This window comes from Antechinus flavipes, chromosome 4 (genome assembly GCF_016432865.1).
Source record: "Antechinus flavipes isolate AdamAnt ecotype Samford, QLD, Australia chromosome 4, AdamAnt_v2, whole genome shotgun sequence".
NCBI lineage: Eukaryota > Metazoa > Chordata > Mammalia > Dasyuromorphia > Dasyuridae > Antechinus > Antechinus flavipes.
In genome coordinates, this window is record NC_067401.1 from 358,487,794 (window position 1) to 358,508,783 (window position 20,990).

At 34.5% G+C, this 20,990-nt stretch overlaps 1 protein-coding gene across 2 annotated transcripts in view; it reads left to right on the top strand.

Annotated features, from left to right (window-relative positions):
* The first annotated feature begins 1,707 nt into the window (after positions 1 to 1,707).
* The window catches only part of CEP43 (centrosomal protein 43), a 59,300-nt gene continuing 40,017 nt past the window's right edge, over positions 1,708 to 20,990 (top strand). For both annotated transcript variants that reach the window (XM_051998097.1, XM_051998098.1), the window contains exons 1-5: positions 1,708 to 2,850; positions 4,208 to 4,261; positions 6,055 to 6,109; positions 6,671 to 6,759; positions 15,590 to 15,727. In XM_051998097.1, coding sequence (XP_051854057.1) covers positions 2,728 to 2,850; positions 4,208 to 4,261; positions 6,055 to 6,109; positions 6,671 to 6,759; positions 15,590 to 15,727 — 459 coding nt within the window. In that variant the 5' untranslated portion in view covers positions 1,708 to 2,727. The remainder of the gene's footprint in view (positions 2,851 to 4,207; positions 4,262 to 6,054; positions 6,110 to 6,670; positions 6,760 to 15,589; positions 15,728 to 20,990) is intronic.

A 20,990-nucleotide genomic window follows, 5' to 3' on the forward strand; every position in this document is an offset into this window, starting at 1 on the left:
GGCATTTTAATAACTTTCTTAGCATAATTCCCAACTCCAACAGTGCTTTTGTTGTGGTTAACTTACAGTACCTTCAAAATCAATTGCTCTCTCATCCTTTTTCCTTTTGGCCATTTAGAAAGATGTCAAGTAAAAACCTGAGTCATTTTGAAGGGTAGAACACATTTAAACAGATATGTAAATACAAAGAACTTCAAGAACCAGCAGGCATTAACAACTACAAGATCATCAAAGGCCTTACATAATAATCATATCTGAACTATGCTTTGAAGAAAGCTAAAAGACAGAGAGGGAATGCAGTTCACACAAAGGCCACAACCCAGGCATAGGCTTTATTGTTGGGAAATGGAAAATTGAATATGTCAGTTTGAGTTGAACAGAAATAATGTATGAGAGAGAACAATATGGAATAGGACCAGAAAGTTAGTTGGAAACCTGCTCTTCCTAATGTTGTCCAACTTTTAACAGTTTGGGAGTCATAGGTTGGTCATGAGAATCTTGGGGAAACTAGGTTGAGACTGGAGGGTTTCTAGGATTTTGATTTTGTGGTGGTTGAGGCAAAGTTAAGTTACTTGTCAGAATTTTAATTCAGTATCTCCTGACTCCAGGACCTGTTTTGTCCACTGTGATACTTAGATGCTCCTTGATTTTTTTTTTTTTTTTGCTGAGGCAATTGGGATTAAGTGACTTGCACAGGGTCACACAGCTAGGAGGTTTTAAGTGTCTGAGGCCACATTAGAACTCAAGTCCTCCTGACTTAAGGGCTGATGCTCTATCCACTGTGCCATCTAGCTGCCCCTGTCCCTTGATTCTTAATACCAATGGGAATTCACATTTATATTCTCAGGACCATGATGACCAAGCATTACTCTTGCATCAGAAAAGTTGAGTGATTTGCTCCATATCACATATCTCCTAAGTGGTGAAGCTGAGATGATTACTGACCTCCTAAGTTCATAGCTAAACCCCAGAATCTGGACTGATGTGGTCTGGTTCGGCCAGGACCCACCAAACACTGGTCAGACTCTGACAGGGAGGACAGGGGAGCTAGTAGTGAAAATTCAACTGAACCCCATTTGGAGTTTTCTTGAGAGAGATAATGAAGTGTCTTGACATCTCTTACTTCAGCTCCTATTTACAGATGAGGAAACAGGTCTACTGGATTAAGTAACTCTCTCAGGGTCACACTGCTAGTCTGTGTTTGAGAAGGGATTTGAACTTACAAAGGGGTGTCTTCTCTTGCCACACCTAGCTGCTTCTTCTAATAGGAGTGAATTCAGATAAACAAAAATTATTTATAATTTAAATAATTATAATTTATACAATTGCATATAATTACATGTATAATTTTACTGTAAATGTAAAATATAATATTTACTATACATCATACAAAATAATTTACATATATAAACATAATTTTATACATACACAATTAATACTTTTGATTGTATAGTAAAACATACATAACTACACAGAAATCTCTCATAATTTATACATACTTTTGTTACATATTTTGTTACCTATAAAAGCATGACTATTTTATATAAAATGTTTATGTAATTTATATACATGGCATATATAATATATAATATAGCATATGTAACAGTATGTTATCTATAGGATATGTAATATGTGAATATAATTAAGTATATCATATATCTTTATTGCACTTAAATTATATAATCATATTGAATACAATTCAAAAGTTTTTAATACTGTAAAGGGTTCTGAGATCAAAAAGTTTTAAACTACATCTAAGATTCTTTATAAATTCTAAAATGGCTAACTAGCCATTTTACTCTTGGTTGACCCAGGCAATTCTAATTCTACAATTCTAAATTCTATTATTCTCACATCTGGCAGCTAAATAGCAATCGAGGAACCTCAGCAATATGTAATTTTGTAGGAGATGAGCAAGCTATATTCTTTTTTATACTTTCATAACTCAGATGAAAATATCATGAGCTTTTAAGAAAACATTTTAAAAGAAAAATAAAGCCTGGTGAAATAATACATATTCCGTTAAAATACAAGAACTAGAAAATGATCCCCTAGCTGTCCCAGACTTCATTTATCAAATCAGTTAAATAATGGGGTATGCAATTTAAGGCATCTTATTAATTAATTACTAAGTTAAAGCAAAAAAAAAAAAAAAAAGCAAAAAATTCAAACTTTTAAGTGAACTTGGATCTTCTTGGGGAGACAGGAAGAGACTGCGTGAAACAGAACACCTGCAAGTCCAAACAACGCACGCGCACTATGGGAAGCGGTAGAGCACCGGCAAAGACTAGGAGACTTCGAGGCTCCCAGCAGGTGTTCGTTCCCTCGTGCCAGCGGGTCCCGGCACCATTCAGTGCCTCCTGCCTTACGCCTGCGCGATGCAACGCGACCGCTTCGCCGCCTCCCTCGGCCCCTCCCGCCACTTTCTTCAAACCTCCCGCCTACACTTACGGGAGTGGGTGGGTGACGGGGTCGGTCTAATTCCAGTCCGCACATTCCGTACGGACCCCTATCCTGGAGGCCCGGCGCCTCCGGAAACACGAGACCCCGCCCCGCCCCACCCCGGGTCACCGGGCGACGTGAGCGACAGCAAGAGAGGCGCGCCGCGGCACCTCGGGGGCGGGGCCGAGGTCCGTCCAGCGTCTCCCCCTCCCGCCGCCCTCTGTCGAATCTGCGGCGGCCGTTGGGCCGTTAGCGCAGTTTGGGCGGTTGTCTTGGAGAAGCAAAATGGCTGCGGCGACGGCGGCCGCAGCGGCGGCGGTGGTGGCGGCAGCGGCGGAGGAGGACACGGAGCTGCGGGACTTGCTGGTGCAGACGCTGGAGAACAGTGGAGTCCTCAATAGGATTAAGGTAAGGCGGGTGGGACGAGGCTGGGCGAGGCGACCTCGCCGGGGCCTTGACACCCGACTTAACGCGGCCTCGAGCCGTAGCTCTCCTCTCGGGATCCCTCGGGGGCTGAGGCCCAGTGGAACAGGGAACCGCGGGCCGGCGTTGCCGTCAGGGAGGGAACCATGTGCGGAGAGCGGAGCTAGGGTAAGTGAGTGCCGGGGCCTGAGCTCATAATGGAGGCTCTTCCACCTGCCCCCAATGGTCTCTAGTCCTCGCTCGCCGCTGCTACGGACTCTCCTCTCTCCCCGCCCCCTTCCTAGCTCTGGAGAGACGCTGCGGCCGGAGTCACCCTAGCTTTGAAAGCCGAATTTAACCCCTCTCTCCCCTTTCTCCCCGGGGGTTGCTGCAATAGCTGGGACGGTTTGGGGTTCGGCGGTGATTCCACTCTTTCTAGTGGGAGATTAGTGCAGGGGTGGGGGGAGGAGGGGAGAGTCTTAAAAGCTCTTAAGGGACCATGTCTTCTCCCCCTCACCTTTTTTTTTGGCCAGTTGTTTTAGGCTTGATCGATATGAGCCTTTGTAATAGATGGGGGAGGTCGTGGTGGAATGGGACGCTGACCTCCTCCAAAAAAGGACATAATTTTGATCCAGAGTTTGCAAGAGTGAGAAATGCCTAATACAGGTGATAATAGCATCCTAGGATTTACAGTTGCAAGGAACCTGAGAGTCGTGGAAACTGCTGTTCATTTGTTCTTCAGTTGGATGTGCACATTGGTCAGGATAGATAACACATGAATATCACTTGCAATAGCAAAAGTTAATACCAAAGTACTGGAACTAGGGCTGTGGTATAGAAGATACAGAAAGCATTGGTGGTCCTCCAGCGTCGGCTAGCTTATGTTAACCCTTAAGGTTGTCAAAGACAAACGTGATGAGGTTGGCTATACTGACAATAGGAAGATAGTTTTTACATGAACTTTTCTAGAGTTAAGGTTTCATCATATAGTTTCTTATTGAAGAGATCCCATTCATCCAACCCCATTCCTAAATGGTCAGTGTGATTTTAAACAAGCCTCTGCAGCTACTTTAGTAGCAAAGCTATGACAAGAATTAGGTGGTTTTATTAAGTTTTGCCCTGGTGATTTGAAAACAAATTTCTATAGTGTTTGCATTTTCTTCTTGAATATTTATGCTTTCCTATTTTGAGAGGACAGTACTTAGTAAAGTAGTACTTATAGAATAGGTATTTAGACCAAGTCATCTACCTGGTATTTTTTTTTTTTTTTTTTTTTTCTGTTTGAATGGTATGCTAACATCTTAAATTGTCAGAAAAATTTTTTTTAATATCCCCTTCCTTTTTTAATTTTTTTGTTTTCTAGGCTGAGCTACGGGCAGCTGTATTTTTAGCACTTGAAGAACAAGAAAAAATAGAGGTATGCAAATGAAATTAATCTTTATTGTATCTTTTTAATTTATAATTCAAACTAGGAAAAACTCCTGTATTTTTTTTTCTTTTATTTATATCATGACATAACCTAGATAATTTTTGAAGAATTTATCATTAAATATGTATTATAGGGGAAACAATTACCATTCCTTTTGAGGGATATTTCAGTACTTTGGGGTCAACAAGATAGAAGCATTTAGGTTGGAATATAGGTGCTAGATAGAAGCATTTAGGTTGGATAATACAGGTCCTAGCATCAGAATAAGAATTCAACTCCTCAAATCAAAGATATTGAAATGGGGATGCAGCACCTATCTCTCAGTAAGTACTTAACTGCAGTCCCAGCATGTAGTAGGCAGGGAAAATTAAGTAAAGATTTTCATTTAATCTTGATTTTGGTATAGAGCAGAGCTTCTTAAACTTTCCGCTGAGAAATTTTTACATGACCCTGGAGATATAGTATTTAAAATAGTATAAGTCAAACATTTACTGACAATCATAATTTTGTGACCCCTTCCCATGCAGTTATATGATCCCATATGGGGTTCTGAAAGCAGTAGCTTAACACAAAAGCACAATATCTTAGCTCTGATGTCCCCATGCCTTTTCACAAGCTATGTCTTCTGGAATGTATTTAGTTCTTACCTCTTATTAACAGTCTTGACCCAGTAGGGAATTTAATAAATGGCATGTTGGTAATATGTGGAATCACATGCTTACAGTATTGTTTCTTGAACTTTTTTTTCTCCCAAATATAATGAAAGCAATGCCTAGGGTGAGCGTTTTTTTTTTTTTTAATTTATTTTTTATTTTTTAAAAATTGGATTTTAAAGCTGTTCCTAAAGCAGAAGCTATTTCTTTAGAAAATACATGGTAATGTGTGTTTTTCCTCCTTTCTGCTAACTTCAGTGGTAATCATTGTTTTGCTTAGGATCAGGGTCTATTTAAAAAATATATTGCTTTAAATCATGGATTCTTAATTTTTTTCCCCCCGTTATGAAACTTTTCTGTAGTCTATTGAAGCCTGTGAATCCCTTTGGATCCCTTCTTAGAATAATATTATAATGTACAAAATAAACTACATAGGATCATAAAGGAACTCAATTTTGTTGAGATAAGTTCTCCTGCTTTAAATGGTGTAATTCTTAAAGCTAAAATGAATTTATTTTCTAAGTCCTTTCAGAATAATATAATTTTTGAAGCACAGAATCTCCGGTTTCCAAGAGTATTTGAAAAGTAGGATTGTATAAAAGCTAGGTTTATAATAAAGCAAAAATTGCTAATTTGGTTTCAAATAAAATAATCATAAAATATTCTAAAACCCTTAAATACTTTCAAACACCTAATCTTTTAAAATACATTTATAATTTATTTTTACTTTAAAAATGTAGCTTTATGGGGCAGCTAGGTAACCCAGTGGGTAAAGAGCACCAGCCCTGCAGTCAGGATGACAGAGTTCAAATTTGGCATCAGACACTTAACACTTCCTAGCTGTGTGACTCTGGGCAAGTCACTTACCCCCAATCGCCTCAGCAAAAAAAAAAGTAGCTTTATGAAAATCGGTAAATTAATGATATATAAAAACTTCGTATATGCAGTATTCACTTTAGAAGATTAATAATAGAATTCTGTTGATAGTTTAAAGTATAATATTAAAAGTGGCAGTGTAGTACATTGTGACCATAGAGCATAGAAGTGAAATTTTATAGATTTTGAAATAGAAAAGTTTTTAAGATTGATAAATTAATTTTAGACTTTTACAATTGTCTTTTTTAATAGAACAAAACACCTTTAGTGAATGAAAGCCTGAAAAAGTTTTTAAATACTAAAGATGGTAAGCACCTTTTTATCTACTTTTGGTTTTTGTTTACTCAAATTAAATTTTCAGATCAAAACTTGAAAGAATTCCATTTGATATTATAAAATAATTTAATTCTTTCTTCCTTTTCTCTTTAAGATAATGTAAGAACTTTATTATAGATTTATTATAATCTGACTATTAATTGTGTCAGATAGTGAACTATTGTAGACAGTTTCAATCAGATTAACTCTAGCCATACTTGTTTGGAACAAGGCAATTTGCCAGAAAAATAGTTACTCCAACATCAGGATGGAAAATCCTGTGTGGGTAATTGTAATGTATTTGGAGTTAATTATAGTTTCTAGTGACTTGTTCTTGAAGGGAATGTAAATCTTCTGTTTTTCATATTTTAGTATTAAATATATTACAGAGAAATAATTTTTTTTCCTGAAAATTTCTAGCAAGCTTTGTTTTAAAAACCTTATTCTTTTGTGGTATAGTACCATTTCCTAAAATACAGGAAAACAGTTTTGCAAAATACTAAATGTTTGAATGAACAAGTATGTGTTTTTTTTTTTCCATTTACTTTTGTAGGTCGTTTAGTGGCAAGTCTTGTTGCAGAATTCCTTCAGTTTTTCAATCTCGACTTCACCTTGGCCGTCTTTCAGCCTGAAACTAGCACAGTAAGAATGTGAACTTCTCCATCTCATCTAGTGTCTTTTTGTGACTAGAATATGGAGTTAACTACATATATTTAAATTTCCCTTATATATGTATTTATCCTCATTTTGAATTATTTATGCAACTTGAGGGATTTTGAATAACTGTTTCCAAGATGGCTACGTCCCTCCTACCCTGTAGTCAGCAATTGGCCAGAAAGACTTTTCTGTAGGATCAAATCATCTAGGAGGCAAGAAAGTGGACTACAAGAAAAAAATGGCCCTATTCTTATTGTGACTACCAGAAGTAAATTCATGTCCTGAATCAGATGCTCCCAATGTGTTTTTTAAATTTTTTTTAAAATTTTTTTGTTGTGAGGAGAAATGTACTTTGTTTTATTATAGTCATTATATGAAGGCCGTTTTCTATAGATGAGTGCTGTATTTGTACATATTTAAAGACTTGGGGGTTTCAGATCTGCTGTTTGATTTTTGGCTGTATTTCAATTTCACCAAATTATAGATACAAACTTATCTTTCTTTATATTGGCTTTATGTATTTATTGAGTGCTCCATTATTAAAATATAGTTAAGGGTACTTTTAGCTCCAAGAAAATTCAACTTGTCTTAGAAATTAGGGCAGTTCCCTTGTACAGTGAATTTAGTGGTGATAATTTTTTTTTTTAAATTAAAGCTTTTTATTTGCAAAAGATATGCCTGGGTAATTTTTCAACATTGACCCTTGCAAAACTTTGTTCCAAATTTTTCCCTCCTTCCTCCAACTCCCTCCCCCAGATGGCAGGTAGTCCAATACATGTTAAGTATGTTAAAGTATATGTTAAATCCAATATATGTATACATATTTATACAGTTATCTTGCTGCAAAAGAAAAATCGGATCTAGAAAGAAAAAAAAAAAAAACCTGAGAAGGAAAACAAAATGCAAGCAAACATCAACAGAAAGTATGAAAATGCTATGTTGTGGTCCACACTCAGTTCCCACAGGCCTCTCTCTGGATGTAGATGGTTCTTTTCATCATTGAACAATTGGAACTGGTTTGAATCATCTCATTGTTAAATAAATAGTCATGTCTATCAGAATTGATCATTGTATAGTCTTGTTGCTGTGTATAAAGATCTCCTGGTTCTGCTCATTTCATTTAGCATCAGTTCATATAGGTCTCTCCAAGCCTAGCTGAAATCATCCTGTTGGTTGTTTCTTACAGAACAATAACATTCTATAAAGTCCATATACCATAATTTATTCAGGCTATTCTCCGACTGCTGGGCATCCATTCAGTTTTCATTTTCTTGCCACTACAAAAAGGGCTGCTACAAACATTTTTGCACATGTGGGTCTCTTTCCCTCCTTTAAGAACTCTTTAGAATATAAGCCCAGTAGAAACACTGCTGAGTCAAAAGTTATGCACAATTTGATAACTCCATGGACATAGTTCCAAAGTACTCTCCAGAGTGGTTGGATCTGTTCACAGTTAGTGGTAATATCTTAAAGCTAATTCCCATACTGGAGTCTTAAAAGGAGACGTATAATATTGTACTCTTCACTGCCCTTTATGAACCCCTCATGAATGTTTCTTGAGAGCACAATTCATTTCTTTGTTACTTTGCACATATTAGGTAATAAATGGTACATAAGGCAAATAAGGTAGCTTAGGGCTAATTGCAGAGGTCATGAAGTCTCTCATGACAGACATTTTAGTTGGATATTATGCAAAGAGTGAATTAAAAAATACTTATTAAGCATTTACTATGTGTTGGCACTATGCAAAGTGAGATAGTCCTTACTCTTAACATTTTAAGATGGAGAGAGAATTCTTATGAGGCAGTGATAGCCAAGAAGGAGAGATTTTATCTAAGAGCTTAATTACATTGGATCCACAAAACAGTTCACATCCTTTCCAGAAGTAGTGGTAGTATTGAGTTAATAACTTCCCAAAGCAAGCGGTAGAAAGTGGTGGTAGTGGCACATAAACCAGGATGGTTTCTGAAGCTCTTGAGGGAGCACCAAGGCAATAGTATATACTAGCAAATGACAAACTACTAGGGTAGATGGTCATGGTATGAAACATTGTCTCAGCTGGGTCCATCTGGATAAAGTGGGATAGGTGAGTTTCTACTTGGCAATCACAGCAACTCATCATAGACAGTATGGTCAGACATTGAGAAACGAATTGAAAGAAAATGGAGGCACTGAAGAGAAAACATCTTTTTAAAAACTACACAAATGAGCTGAGTGGAAGGTGGGGAGTGAGTGGAAAGGATGGCAGTATGATGAGAGCCGGGGCAAGAGTGAAGGGTTTGGGAAGAAGTTTTAACTGAGAAGAATGGAAGGAAATAACTGGAGGTTTCACAGCAGCTAAGTCTTGTATAGGAGTCAAAATGGAGGCACTGGAGAAAAAGACAACTTAAATGCAAGATAAATGTGCTGCTTTCTAGAGCATCCTTCATTTGATGAAATAAACTCCAGAAAAAATCATAATTAAAAAAAATGGCTTAAGCTTTCACAACTAAGAAAAACAAAAGTAGAATAAAATAAAAAATGAAAAGAACATGTGTTTATTAGGCGCTTTCTATGCCTCAGGTTCTGTACTAAGATAGATATTGTTTAATTTGATCTTCATGGCAACTATGTAAGGTAGGTGGTATTACAATCCCCATTTTACAGTTGAAGAAACTGAAGTAGACAAGATGATTTGCCCAGGATGACACAGATTAGTAAGTATCTGCAGCTACTATCTATCAGACTTCCGCTCTAATGTTCTGTCCTTTGCCACATACCTCTATATAGTAAGAATTAATCTTTGTAGAGCCCTGATGAAATGTTCAAAGAGGGAAAAATAATTTGAGGAATTCCTGACATTCCTGGTCAGGCTAACAGAAGCAGGGGCAGCTTGTGGCAGGGAAGAGAAACCCTGAGAGACTTCCAGAGAAGAGGATGGAAACTCTTTGGTAAAGTAGCAAAGGAAGAATTGGTAGATCAGAGTTATCAAAGCTAGGAGTATTTGGTTTGTATAGGTTTCACTCAGTGATTCAACATATATAGTGATGCTGAATTTAATGTTATTTTTGGTTTATGTATACATTTGGCTTTTTTGGTTAGAGATAGCAGGCAGGGTTTGTTGATTTCATGTGTCACAGATGAATTAACATTAATTATTTTTTAACATTATTTTTTTATTAGCTGTCTCCCATCATAATATCATTAATAGAAAACTAAGTTTATAAGCATGTCAAGTTAACCAATGCATGAAAACTTGTAGCTCTTGGCTTTTCTGTAATAACTGAAAGTAGAAAAGGAAATTGAATTTTTCTTGGTTTTCTCTAGATTTTATTTTTATTGGGACCATTTCTGATACCATAAATACACTGAGCTTAGAGCTCTCAGATAATAGACATCTACACATTTATTCCTCAGCTTAATTTCAGCAAGTATAAACTTTCATCAGTTACAAAAACACAGCATATTAAGTAGTAGGTTTGGTTATGTTTAAATTAAGGCTTGCTGAAATTAATATAATTTTCCATATATAATTGTAAAAGTCAATATCAGCATATGATCTATAAAATACTGTTTTGATCACATTGTATCATAGGAAAGAAATTTACTTGTTGGCTTTGATTTTTAGAGAATGAAGCAATTGAGATTTTTGATACATATTTTTTAAGTGAGAATAATAAAGAGGAAAAAATAGATTTCACTATTTTTCTAATTGTCATTTGATTAATTTTTTTTTCTCATGGTCCTCATATTCTTAACTTTAAAGATCTTTTATTTCATTGGTGTGGGCTGAAGGGAGATTAAAACTTCTCTATGCCTTACTGGACTTAGTTCTTTTTCCGATTCTGGTACAAAAAAATTAGGATCTGGCAGTCTTAAGTTTTCCTTATTATTAATACAGACTGTTTCTGGATCTTTACTTGAAATCTTTTCAACTTTTAAAAAATATATCAGAGCTCATGTTCTGTTGACATTGCCTTCAGGAATCTCGATGCCATTGATAGGACATTAGTTGGAGAATTTAGGAGAGTTAAACATCCATATGATTTCTGGTTATTTGGTAGTAGATTAAATTGTTTTTAATATAGGGCTGAAAGAGACTTGAAGTAACCATTTTCAATCAGTAAATTGTTATATAAATTCTCAGTAAATTGTTAATATTTTTGATCATTTTGATACACTGATACACTTGATACTTTTTTTTTCCCCCTGAGGCAGTTGGGGTTAAGTGACTTGCCCAAGGTCACACAGCTAGGAAGTGTTAAGTGTGTTAAGTGTCTTAAGGCCAGATTTGAACTCAGGTCTTTCTGACTTCATGGCTAGTACTCTATCCACTGTGCCACCTAACCTAGCTGCCCCCTACACTCCTGTTTCAATTAATATTAGCTCTTTAACTGGTTCCTTTCATTGAACCTTTTCCAAATTAATGATGCCTCTATTAAATAACAAATCAATACTAATTAACATTAGATTTGCTATGAAAGGACTATTGAACTTGGCCACTGTTTGTGATTTTGATAGTTATCTTGCCTCATTAGATTTTTAATTCATTTGTAAAATAAATTGCAAATTGTAAAATTGTAAAAATCTTCATCTAGATGGAGAGTTCTAACTTTTGGATAATTATGGATTCCTTTAGCAGTCTGGAAAGCTTATGGACCTTCTTAGAATAATATTATCTGCATTCATAATTGATGGAAATGTTAAGTTTCAAGTAGAGATTAGTAAAAATCAATTTACAGTATTTTTCCCATGTAGTTTCACAGATCTTTTGAAATGAGTATCTATCCATGGACTCTTAAGTTAAGAACACCAGGTGCTCTTACAATTTGTGTCCATACCATTTTTTTACAGGATGGCTTCATGGCTCCTTTATTTAAAGGAGTATATTGATATTATAGTGCATTGATACTAAATCATATCACGTAAGTATAAAATAAAATTTTTTATAAGGTGATTCTTGAGCCAACTGGTCACATAACTTAGAGATTGCTAAGATAGCAAAAAAAAAAAATCCTCCTTATGAAATAGTATAATAAGATCTCATTGATGAATAGCCTATATGAGATTTTTTAAGTGATCTCAGTGTACTTTTATGCATCTTTTCATTTCTTCTATTAGAGAGGTTTTGGAACAAAGTGGATCTTTAGGACAGCTTTAGACTTGGGAAGAAATAGGTTCATTTTTGGTCTCTCACATACCATCTGTTTGACAAGAAGACTTACTTATTAACCTTTCAGAATGATAGTAAATTTATAGATGAGTTACTGATTTTCATTGATGAAGATTATTTCCATACTGGAAGTTATAAATAGCAATGGCAAAACAGGTTTGAAATAATAAACAAAAAACAGCAGTGGGTGTTATGAATAAACAATGAAATAATTGAAAAGTTAGCATTATAAAAAGGAATTGCCTGTAAATTGTAGTAGGTGAAAGATGAAATCACCAAGGAAACCAAAGGTTCAATATTCCAAGCATATTAATTTATTAAATAATGCATGCTAATTGCATAACAGATCGGGACCAGACTTCAGCTTTAGACTGGACCCTAAATCCAGAGGGAAGACAGATCTTTATATATTAAATAATAATCAAAAAAGGCCAGTAAGTTAAAAAAAAAAGGTTAAAAAATTAAGTTACAAAGTGTGACATTATGTAATCTGATTTTTTAAATTGGATTAAAAATTGGGAACTTTCCAAATTAGGAGGGGGAGAGTCAACAGGTGCAATTCCATGAATTCAGAAGACATGTCCCACTTCCCCCAAGTATCTGTAAACAATCAGAGGAATATGGAAACAATTGATAGATTAGTATGAAGGCCAGTTTTTAAATAAGACATACTGATTGTTTGAGAGATATAATTGTGAAAAAACTTCTTGCTTCAGTCTTTAGGTCTCACTGGCTTTTTGATCAGTGTAAGCTAGACCTTAGAGGTCTTTAAAGTAGCAGGTAAAGGTGATTCAGCTTCCCATCCATGCGGTTTCAATTCAAATAATGCAATAAAGTTATTTCAAAATTCCCACAATTAAATAAAAGTTTTCTCACAGGACACAAAGTGAACTAAACTCATAAATAGAAACTAACCTGGCTCTAGAATTGAGTCATAAGATGGAATCAGTCTGGTTCAAGCAACTCCCCAAATTAACCACTTGCTGTCCTACTCCTGCCAGTTTCTTCAAAACCTAGGCTAAGTTAGGTTAAGTGATTTATTTTGGCTTTTGACTCTATATACTGAGAGAAAATTACCTTTAAACATTAAATTTAAAAATTGTTAGTAGTTCATTAGTAATTTACATTTATGTGGAATTTGTCAAACTGATACATTAGGAAACTTTTTGACAATAGTTTTAATCTAAGTGAAATTTCTAGGCTACAAGAGTCTGAAAGGAAGTGGTTTAAATCGTCTTTTTTAAGTAGTGTCAGTATATGTATTTGTATTATTTACAAATTACTTTGACATCCATAAATGAATCTGATTTTTTTCTTCTCAGTACCCTGCAATTTAGAGTAGGTGATAATTCCCTTATTTTACAAAATGAGGAAACTGAATCTGAGAGACTATATGCCTTCTTCAGGATTGTGTTAACTAGTAATTGACAAAGCCAAATCATGATACAGGGCTTTGATTACTTTTTCTCAAAATGATATATTCCATAACTTGAATATCACTGTCTTCTATGGCAAGAAGAGAAACAAAATAGATAGTGAATGGTTCACTTAAATAATTAAATGAGCCCTTTTCTTGGGCTTTAATATTTCTAATAGTTTTTATAGGACTGTGTAGTTATTTTCCATTATCTATACTTATTGCCAAGTTATTTATTATTTTAAAAATAAATTTTTTTTTACTTAAGTTTTTAATATGCCTTTCCATCTTTTCCTCTTCCTCTCTCCCTGATATTTCCTCCCAACTTCAATGGAAAAAAAAACCTCTCTATCTTAAACGTGCATGGTCTAGGAAAATATTCTCACCGTGACCTGTATCACTTTTTTCGTTTACCATCATTTTGATCAGTTCCAAGTTGTTTTTCTCTACAATGCTGTTATTTTATCAATCATTTTTCTGGGTCTGCTCACTTTTTCTTATCAGTTCATAGAGGTGGTCTTTCCAGTTTCCTTTGAAACTCCATTTTATCATTATTTTTAGTATACAATAATATTCCATTGCATTCACATATCACAATTTGTTTAGCCATTTCTAAAAAAGGACATACATATTTTTTGTACATATAGGTCCTTTAAAAAATTTACTTTGGTGTACAAGCTAGATGGTACAGCTTGGGGCAAAGGTTTGTAAAATTTGGTGACATGGTTCTAAATTGATTTCCATAGTAGCTGGACCAATTCACAGCTCAATGAACAGTATTTCAAAAGAGTATCAGCTAGTAGTTCTTTTAGCTTCACCATTCTTTAACCCCATTGTTTTTTCTTTCAATCTGGATTAAATGATTTGCCCAGGGTCACACAACTAGTAAGTGTCTGAGGCCATATTTTCAGGTCACTCTAGGACCAGTATTCTACTGTGGCAGCTAGCTGTTCCACCTTTTCCATTGCTTACTGAAGTCATTTGTGATTCTGTCATAATTATTTTGCTGTAGTTCAAGTTGAAGAGAATGTAATTTTCTCTCCTCTTTGTCTTTTTATCTGTGATACCTTGCCCATAATATGTATTTTGTATTTTATGGAATTATATTTCTTTAATATGTTTTTGGAATTGATCCCCTCTTTTAGGCTCAGAGAATCTTACCTTTTTTTCTCATCTTCTTAATATTTATAGTAATTGTTATATTATGTGTGATAATTCTTTACCATATCTCTTCTTAATATCACATTGATTAACTTTCTTCAAGTTTTTCTCCACTTTAGCTTCTCTAGAGAGATTTACATGGATCTAACTGTTCTCCATACCTGAAATTCTTTTACTTTGTTTCCTAACTACTTTGGCTTCCTTCAAGTTATAAATCCCAACTTTTATGAGGAAGTTTTTAGTGATGCCTCTTTAATTTTACTATCTTATCTCTGTTGATTATCTCCAGTTTATTCTTTACATATCTTATTTGTAGATAGTTGTCTGCCTGTTAACTCCTCCATTAAGTTTTGAGTTCCTTGAGAGCTTTGTGCTTTGTGTTTTCTTTGCTTAGTACAGTGCTTCACATATAGTGCATGATTAACAAATACATATATAGTACATAGAAATATAAAATGTTTAACACTTAAAGGAACTTTAAAGTTTGTCCAGTTCTCCCTTTTTCCAAATAGGAAGTAGAGGCTCCACATTAGAAGCAACTTATCCATAGTTACATAGTTATAGCATGTGGCAGAGCCATAATGTGTGAATCCATAATTTTTAACTAATGCCAGAGTTCTCTTCATACTTCCTATCTCATATCAATGATTAGGGTGTCCCAAGAGTCTTTATGCAATTTTGAAGTATGCTTTAAGCTACTAAAACTTACAACTTCATGAAAATTTTTTGAACATCTTGAATTTAGCATGTACATGTATGTACCACATATATGTGTCTTTTCATATGTGAATGACAATAAAAACTCATACTATTTCAAGGTTTATAAGAATAACTGAGTAACAAAAGGTCTAGTTTAATCATTAAGGACCTGCCACATTAATTTATATCTATGTATTTCTGAAGAAGTAACAATTCCAAAACTTCTTAAAATCTCTGAGCCCCAATTTTTTTACCTATTAAACAAAAAAAGGATAACACTTATACAACCTACTTCTTAGAACTCTTGAAAATGTTATGAAGCAAATATTTTTACTATGTTATGAATTTTATAGTGCATTATAGTGCATCATTTTTTTTTTTTTCAGATTCATGGGCTTGAAGCTCGAGAGAATTTAGCCCGTGATTTAGGAATTATTGAAGCAGAAGGCACTGTGGGTGGACCATTGCTGTTAGAGGTAATCAGACGATGTCAGCAAAAAGAAAAAGGTTCAATTACTGGGGAGGTAAGTATGAGTTTTATTTTTTCTGGGTTTTTTTTGATGGCAGAAATGTGCTGTTGAATTTCCCAAATTTTCCCTTAATCATACATTACATTAAATATGTAAGTCAACACAGGCTCCTAAGACTGGAGGTTGAAAGAATTGCATTATGTGTTTTTAGATTTGATGATATTTGAAAATACATTGACAATGCCAGTCTCTGAGAAGATAAAAGAATGAATATACCTAGGAATCTCTTTTCTCATTATTCTCCCTTGAAAACAGCAGTAAAGATACAAAAAAGAAGTAAACTGTTAGAAATTTTCTAAAAAAAAAAAATTTAAAAAAATCAAGACGAAACAAAAGATTACAGTGAAAAGGTGTTCTGTTCTCAAAGAAGCTGAGATACAAAATAAAAAAACACCTTTTGGAATGGATAGAGAATAATTACAAATATCACATCAGAAACATACTATAATTCTTTTTAATCCAGACTGCAGACAACACAGTTGAGTAAATTAATGGAAGTCATGAAATTGATACTAGCTGAAGGAAATAGGTTTGTTTTGCCTTTTTAAAAGAAGACTCATAGGGTTCAAGATAGTTATGTTCAAAGGCTGTGATGTGAAGAAGGAATTAATTGTTTGGCCTCAGAAGTAGGACCAGAAGTGCTACACAGAAATTACCAAGAGGCCAATTGTGCCTTGTTGTTAAGGATAGAATCTTATAATAATTAGAGTTCTCTTAAAGTAGAAAGTTTTGCCCCCAGAGATGGAAGATTTTCTTTTCTAAGAGATATTTACACAGATGCTGAATGGCAACTTTTTGGATATGTTGTAATGGAGATCTTTTCTTATATGAGTTAGATTAGCTGTCCACTCTTTCTTCTATACTGTTTTGTTTGTTGGATCTCATTTGAGTTGGGTTTCCAGGCTTGAGTCACCAAGTTCTTCCTGGACATCCCAAATAGGAAAACCCATAAACATCTTAAACTTAAAAAACTTTTCTCTAACGTCTTTAGACATTATTTAGAACAGAATCCCTATAACTGTTGATTTGAAGACACTATCATCCTCCTAATCCTTAAGTCAGTGTCATCCTCAATTTCTCACTGTTATGTATTCCATATATCCAGTCTTTGGCACGTCATTTCTTTACAACCTCAGATCTTCCCATATTTCTACTCCTATAGCCACCATTTTGCTACAGATGCTTTCATCATATTTTGCTTGGAATATTGTAATAGATTTTTGATTGGCCTTCCTGCAATAAGTCTCTTCTTAGTTATGTCTATCTTCCTCATAGCTTCCAAAGTTATTTTCAGTTTCTTGTTTCTGCTTTTTCATTGGTAGTCCCTTAAGCCTGGAATACCCTTTCTCTTTACCTCTACTTCTTGGCTTCCTTCAAGATATAATGCAAATGCCATCTCCCCCAAGAAGTCTTGCTAGTTGCTAATGTCTTTTCCTTCTTTGCATTATCTTCCATTTACTCTTATTTGTGTGTTGTACATGTGCTTATATAAACATGTATAGATAAGCGAAAATACCTCTATAATAGTTCCTTTGAAGGGTGGTGTGAGGAGCAAAAGAGATGATGTTTGTGTGACAGTATCTGCCATAAATTAGATGCTTAACACTTTTTTCCTTTCTCACCTATGTGTTATATGTACTCTATCCCAAATTGTCTCCCCTATTAGAATGTGACCTTAGAAGGCATAAATTGCATTTATTTGCTCATACTAAATGCTTAATAAATTCTTGGTTATTGACTGACTAATGACAATAATTAAAGAGAACAATTGCAGAGGAAAACAAGGAAAAAGAATTATGCAGTTTAGGGTATTTTTGATTTAAAAAAATCAAAATTTAGTGTTTAAAAATATAAAAATTTTGTATAGAGCAAGAATTCTTAACTTGGAGTTCACAGATTAGAAGTAGGGTGTGGTTTGTGTTTCAGTGATTTATTGATGATGAGAGAATATTAGTATTGAACAACTTTCATTCAGTGTTAGTGTGAAAATGTTTTCTACTTATAAATTAGATCTATTTGGATCACATTTTATTAGATTTCATATAATTTTAAGGAGAGTCATCAAATTAACATGGCATCTTTAAACATTCCTGAGAACTCTGAATAAGACTTAAGTAGCATTTATGTTTTCTGGAGGAATTTTAGTAGGTATTTCTGGTTTTATATCTACATGAAAAATATTACAGATCAGGATTGTATCACTTATCTCAGTGAACCCAAACCAAATCTCATTTTTGGAGGTTATGAAGACAGGACATGGGATATAAATTCAAGTACTCTGTACTCATATGTGAGAGTAACAATTAAAAATGTTGCATGGGAGGATAGCTACATGGTGCAGTAGATAGAACACTGGCCCTAGAACCAGGAGGACTTGAGTTCAAAGTTCAGACAATTAAAATTTTTTAGCTGTATGGTCCTGGGCAAATCACTTAATCCCAGTTGCCTCAACAACAACAATAAAAACCCCAAAACATTTTGCATATGTCTTTAGTTTTTTAAATGCTTTTTCAAGTGGAAACATCTTTTGGTTCCTGTTAATCATTTCTGCCTCCCTCTTTAATAGCACAGACTGTAATAGAACTTGACTTCAATTTCAGATCCTATTTTCTTAGAGTCTGCAGTGTCATAACAATTAAGTTTATAAAGTAAAAGTTGAGTTACAAAAATAATTGGATTAATCTATAATAATCAAATTTCAGTACCCCAATAACAAAATGCAATAACTCAGGCAAAAATATAAATAAGTTATATAGCATGCTGTTTGAATTATTTCATAACTTATATAGAGAAAGTTAATGGATAAGTTAAGGAATTTTACTTTTTTTTCCCCTAAATATACTGCTTTAAGGTTTGCAAAATGCTTTACAAATACTCTCATCTTAGAAGGTAGGTGCTATTATGATCCTAGATGTAGATAAGGAAACAAGCAGACAGATTAAGTGACTTGCTCAATGTCACAAGAATAACAAGGTTGAATTTTGAGTTCAAATCTTCCTCTGTTTGCCATTTAGCTGTCCATATACATAATTACATTTTAATTGCATTATGACTTACAAATGTATCCACACACATATAAAAGTAAGCACACATGAACTATGTACATGAGCCTTTGAAAAATGAATTTTGTTCTAGGATACAAAGAAATAGATAAATTTATTAGAGGTAGAAATTTCAACACATTTATGAATCATAATGCAATAAAATTATGATTAAAAGATTTCAGTGATTGTGTAAATATTTAAAATAAAATAACTGGCAAAGAAAATACAGCAATGGTTTTCCCAAATAATTCCATATAACCACTAGGATTTATATAAGAAATATTAAGTTAGTTCAAGTCTGGGAAACAATCAGTATGACAAATCTTATCAATAAGAAAAGTATAGGATTAGGTCTTTATCACATGACATACCCCACAATAAATTCCAAATAGAAGTAATATATATCTTAAAATAATTTTTAATGGAAGCCAATGGAATAATTTAATACTTATGGGGCAGAAAACTCTTATTCAATAAATATAATTGTAAGAAGCAAGATGTATTGATTTAATTTTCTGAAAATAGCTCCTGCAGTGCAAAAAGTCATGCATAACAATTGGAGAAAAGGTGACCAAATCAAGAAACAGGAATGTGCCACATGACAAACATGAAAATCTTTACATATAGTTGTAATGTTCTTGCTAAAATGTAATGTTTTCTGTTGAGGTTTTCTTGAGGTTTCTGGAGGCAGTCTTCATTTCAGTTCAGTAATCATCACAAATGCAGCCAGGTGTTAAAGTCCAAATCCTTTATTATCTCCTTCAAAGTCCTGTCTCCTTCACTTGGGGTTCAGCTAGTTTTCTAGAGGCCTTCCGGAATCTTGGTTTCAGCGGAGAAGTGGAAGAGGAAAGCCTTTAACCAAGGTGGTTATGAGATGGGATGAATCTGTCTGAGTCCAAGGTCTTGTGCTCCAGCCTTCAGCCTCCAGCCTTCTATCCACTTGCCTCTGAATCTCTCTGAATACAAAGGCTTGTGCTTCAGTCTCTAGTCACCACAAAGGTGGACAATGGAATGAATGTCCTGCCTCTGAGAGGTTCTAGTGTGCTTGTCCTTTCTGGCTCTGAGAGCTTCTAGCTTATATGCCCCACACCGAGTACAAACCAATCATTTTATTGCTAGGAAACCATTATTTGTTGTAGGATTAAATCAATGTTAAACTAGATTTAACTATTGTCTCCTCAATTCCACTTAGTACCTTGTTTTAAGTTCTGGCCCATAACATCTCCTTTTGGATTAAATCAATCATACTGAACCATGCTAAATTAGATAACTATTATCTCTATCAATTGTAAGAATCCTTTGTTTCAAGTTTCAAGTTCAGAGTTCTGGCCCATAACATACAGTGTGTTTTGCAAAGTGAAGAAATTGGGGAAAATAGAAAAAGTTCAAAAAGAAATTCAGAAGCAAACAAGTGTTTTTAGACAGACTGCCAGAAGACTTGCATTTAAATCTAGTGTCAGACATTTACTAGTTGTAAGACCTTGGTAAAATATTTAATCTCTATTTTCTCTGTAAAATAAGGATAATAGTTTTCCAAAGTTGTGAGGATGAGATGAGATAATTATCAAGCGTTTAACATTTTATCATAGTTGGGGAAAAACTTTTGAACACCAAGTTAGTGCAGTAAATGAACAAGTTCAGGATGAGTGAAGCAGGAAACAGGTGTGAAACTCAAAATGAGCTCTCTCATACTTTACAGAGGCAAGGTCAGAGCCTTTTAACTCTTCTGGTTACAAAGTCCTTCCTTCATCTCCCCAATGTTTGGTAATGAGCTTAACATTCTTTCCTGATCCTCCTACAACATACACACTTAATATGTTCCCCCTCCCACTACATTCATTGTATGACCATTAAAATGAGCCATAGCTCCTCTTGGGAAGAAATTAATATTTATGAAGGAATTAAGCATTCATCCTCTAGCAAAGGTCTGACCTTTGTCTTTTAGGTTTTTTTTTTTTTAACTACATAGCTACTTCTACCCAGTTTTATGTAGTTTCACTTGGTTTCAGATGCTCCCCTACTTCCTTCCTTTGGATTACTTCCAGCTCTAGACTTGTAGTTTTTCTCCATTTTGGGAACATAGTTGTTTATTGTTTCTCACACGATGGCTATGAAAATGTTAGGTATTATTTTTTAAAAACTTTTAAAGTTTAAATATATATGTAAATATGTATATTAAATTTGTTTTGATATCATGTGTTTTATATTCTTAA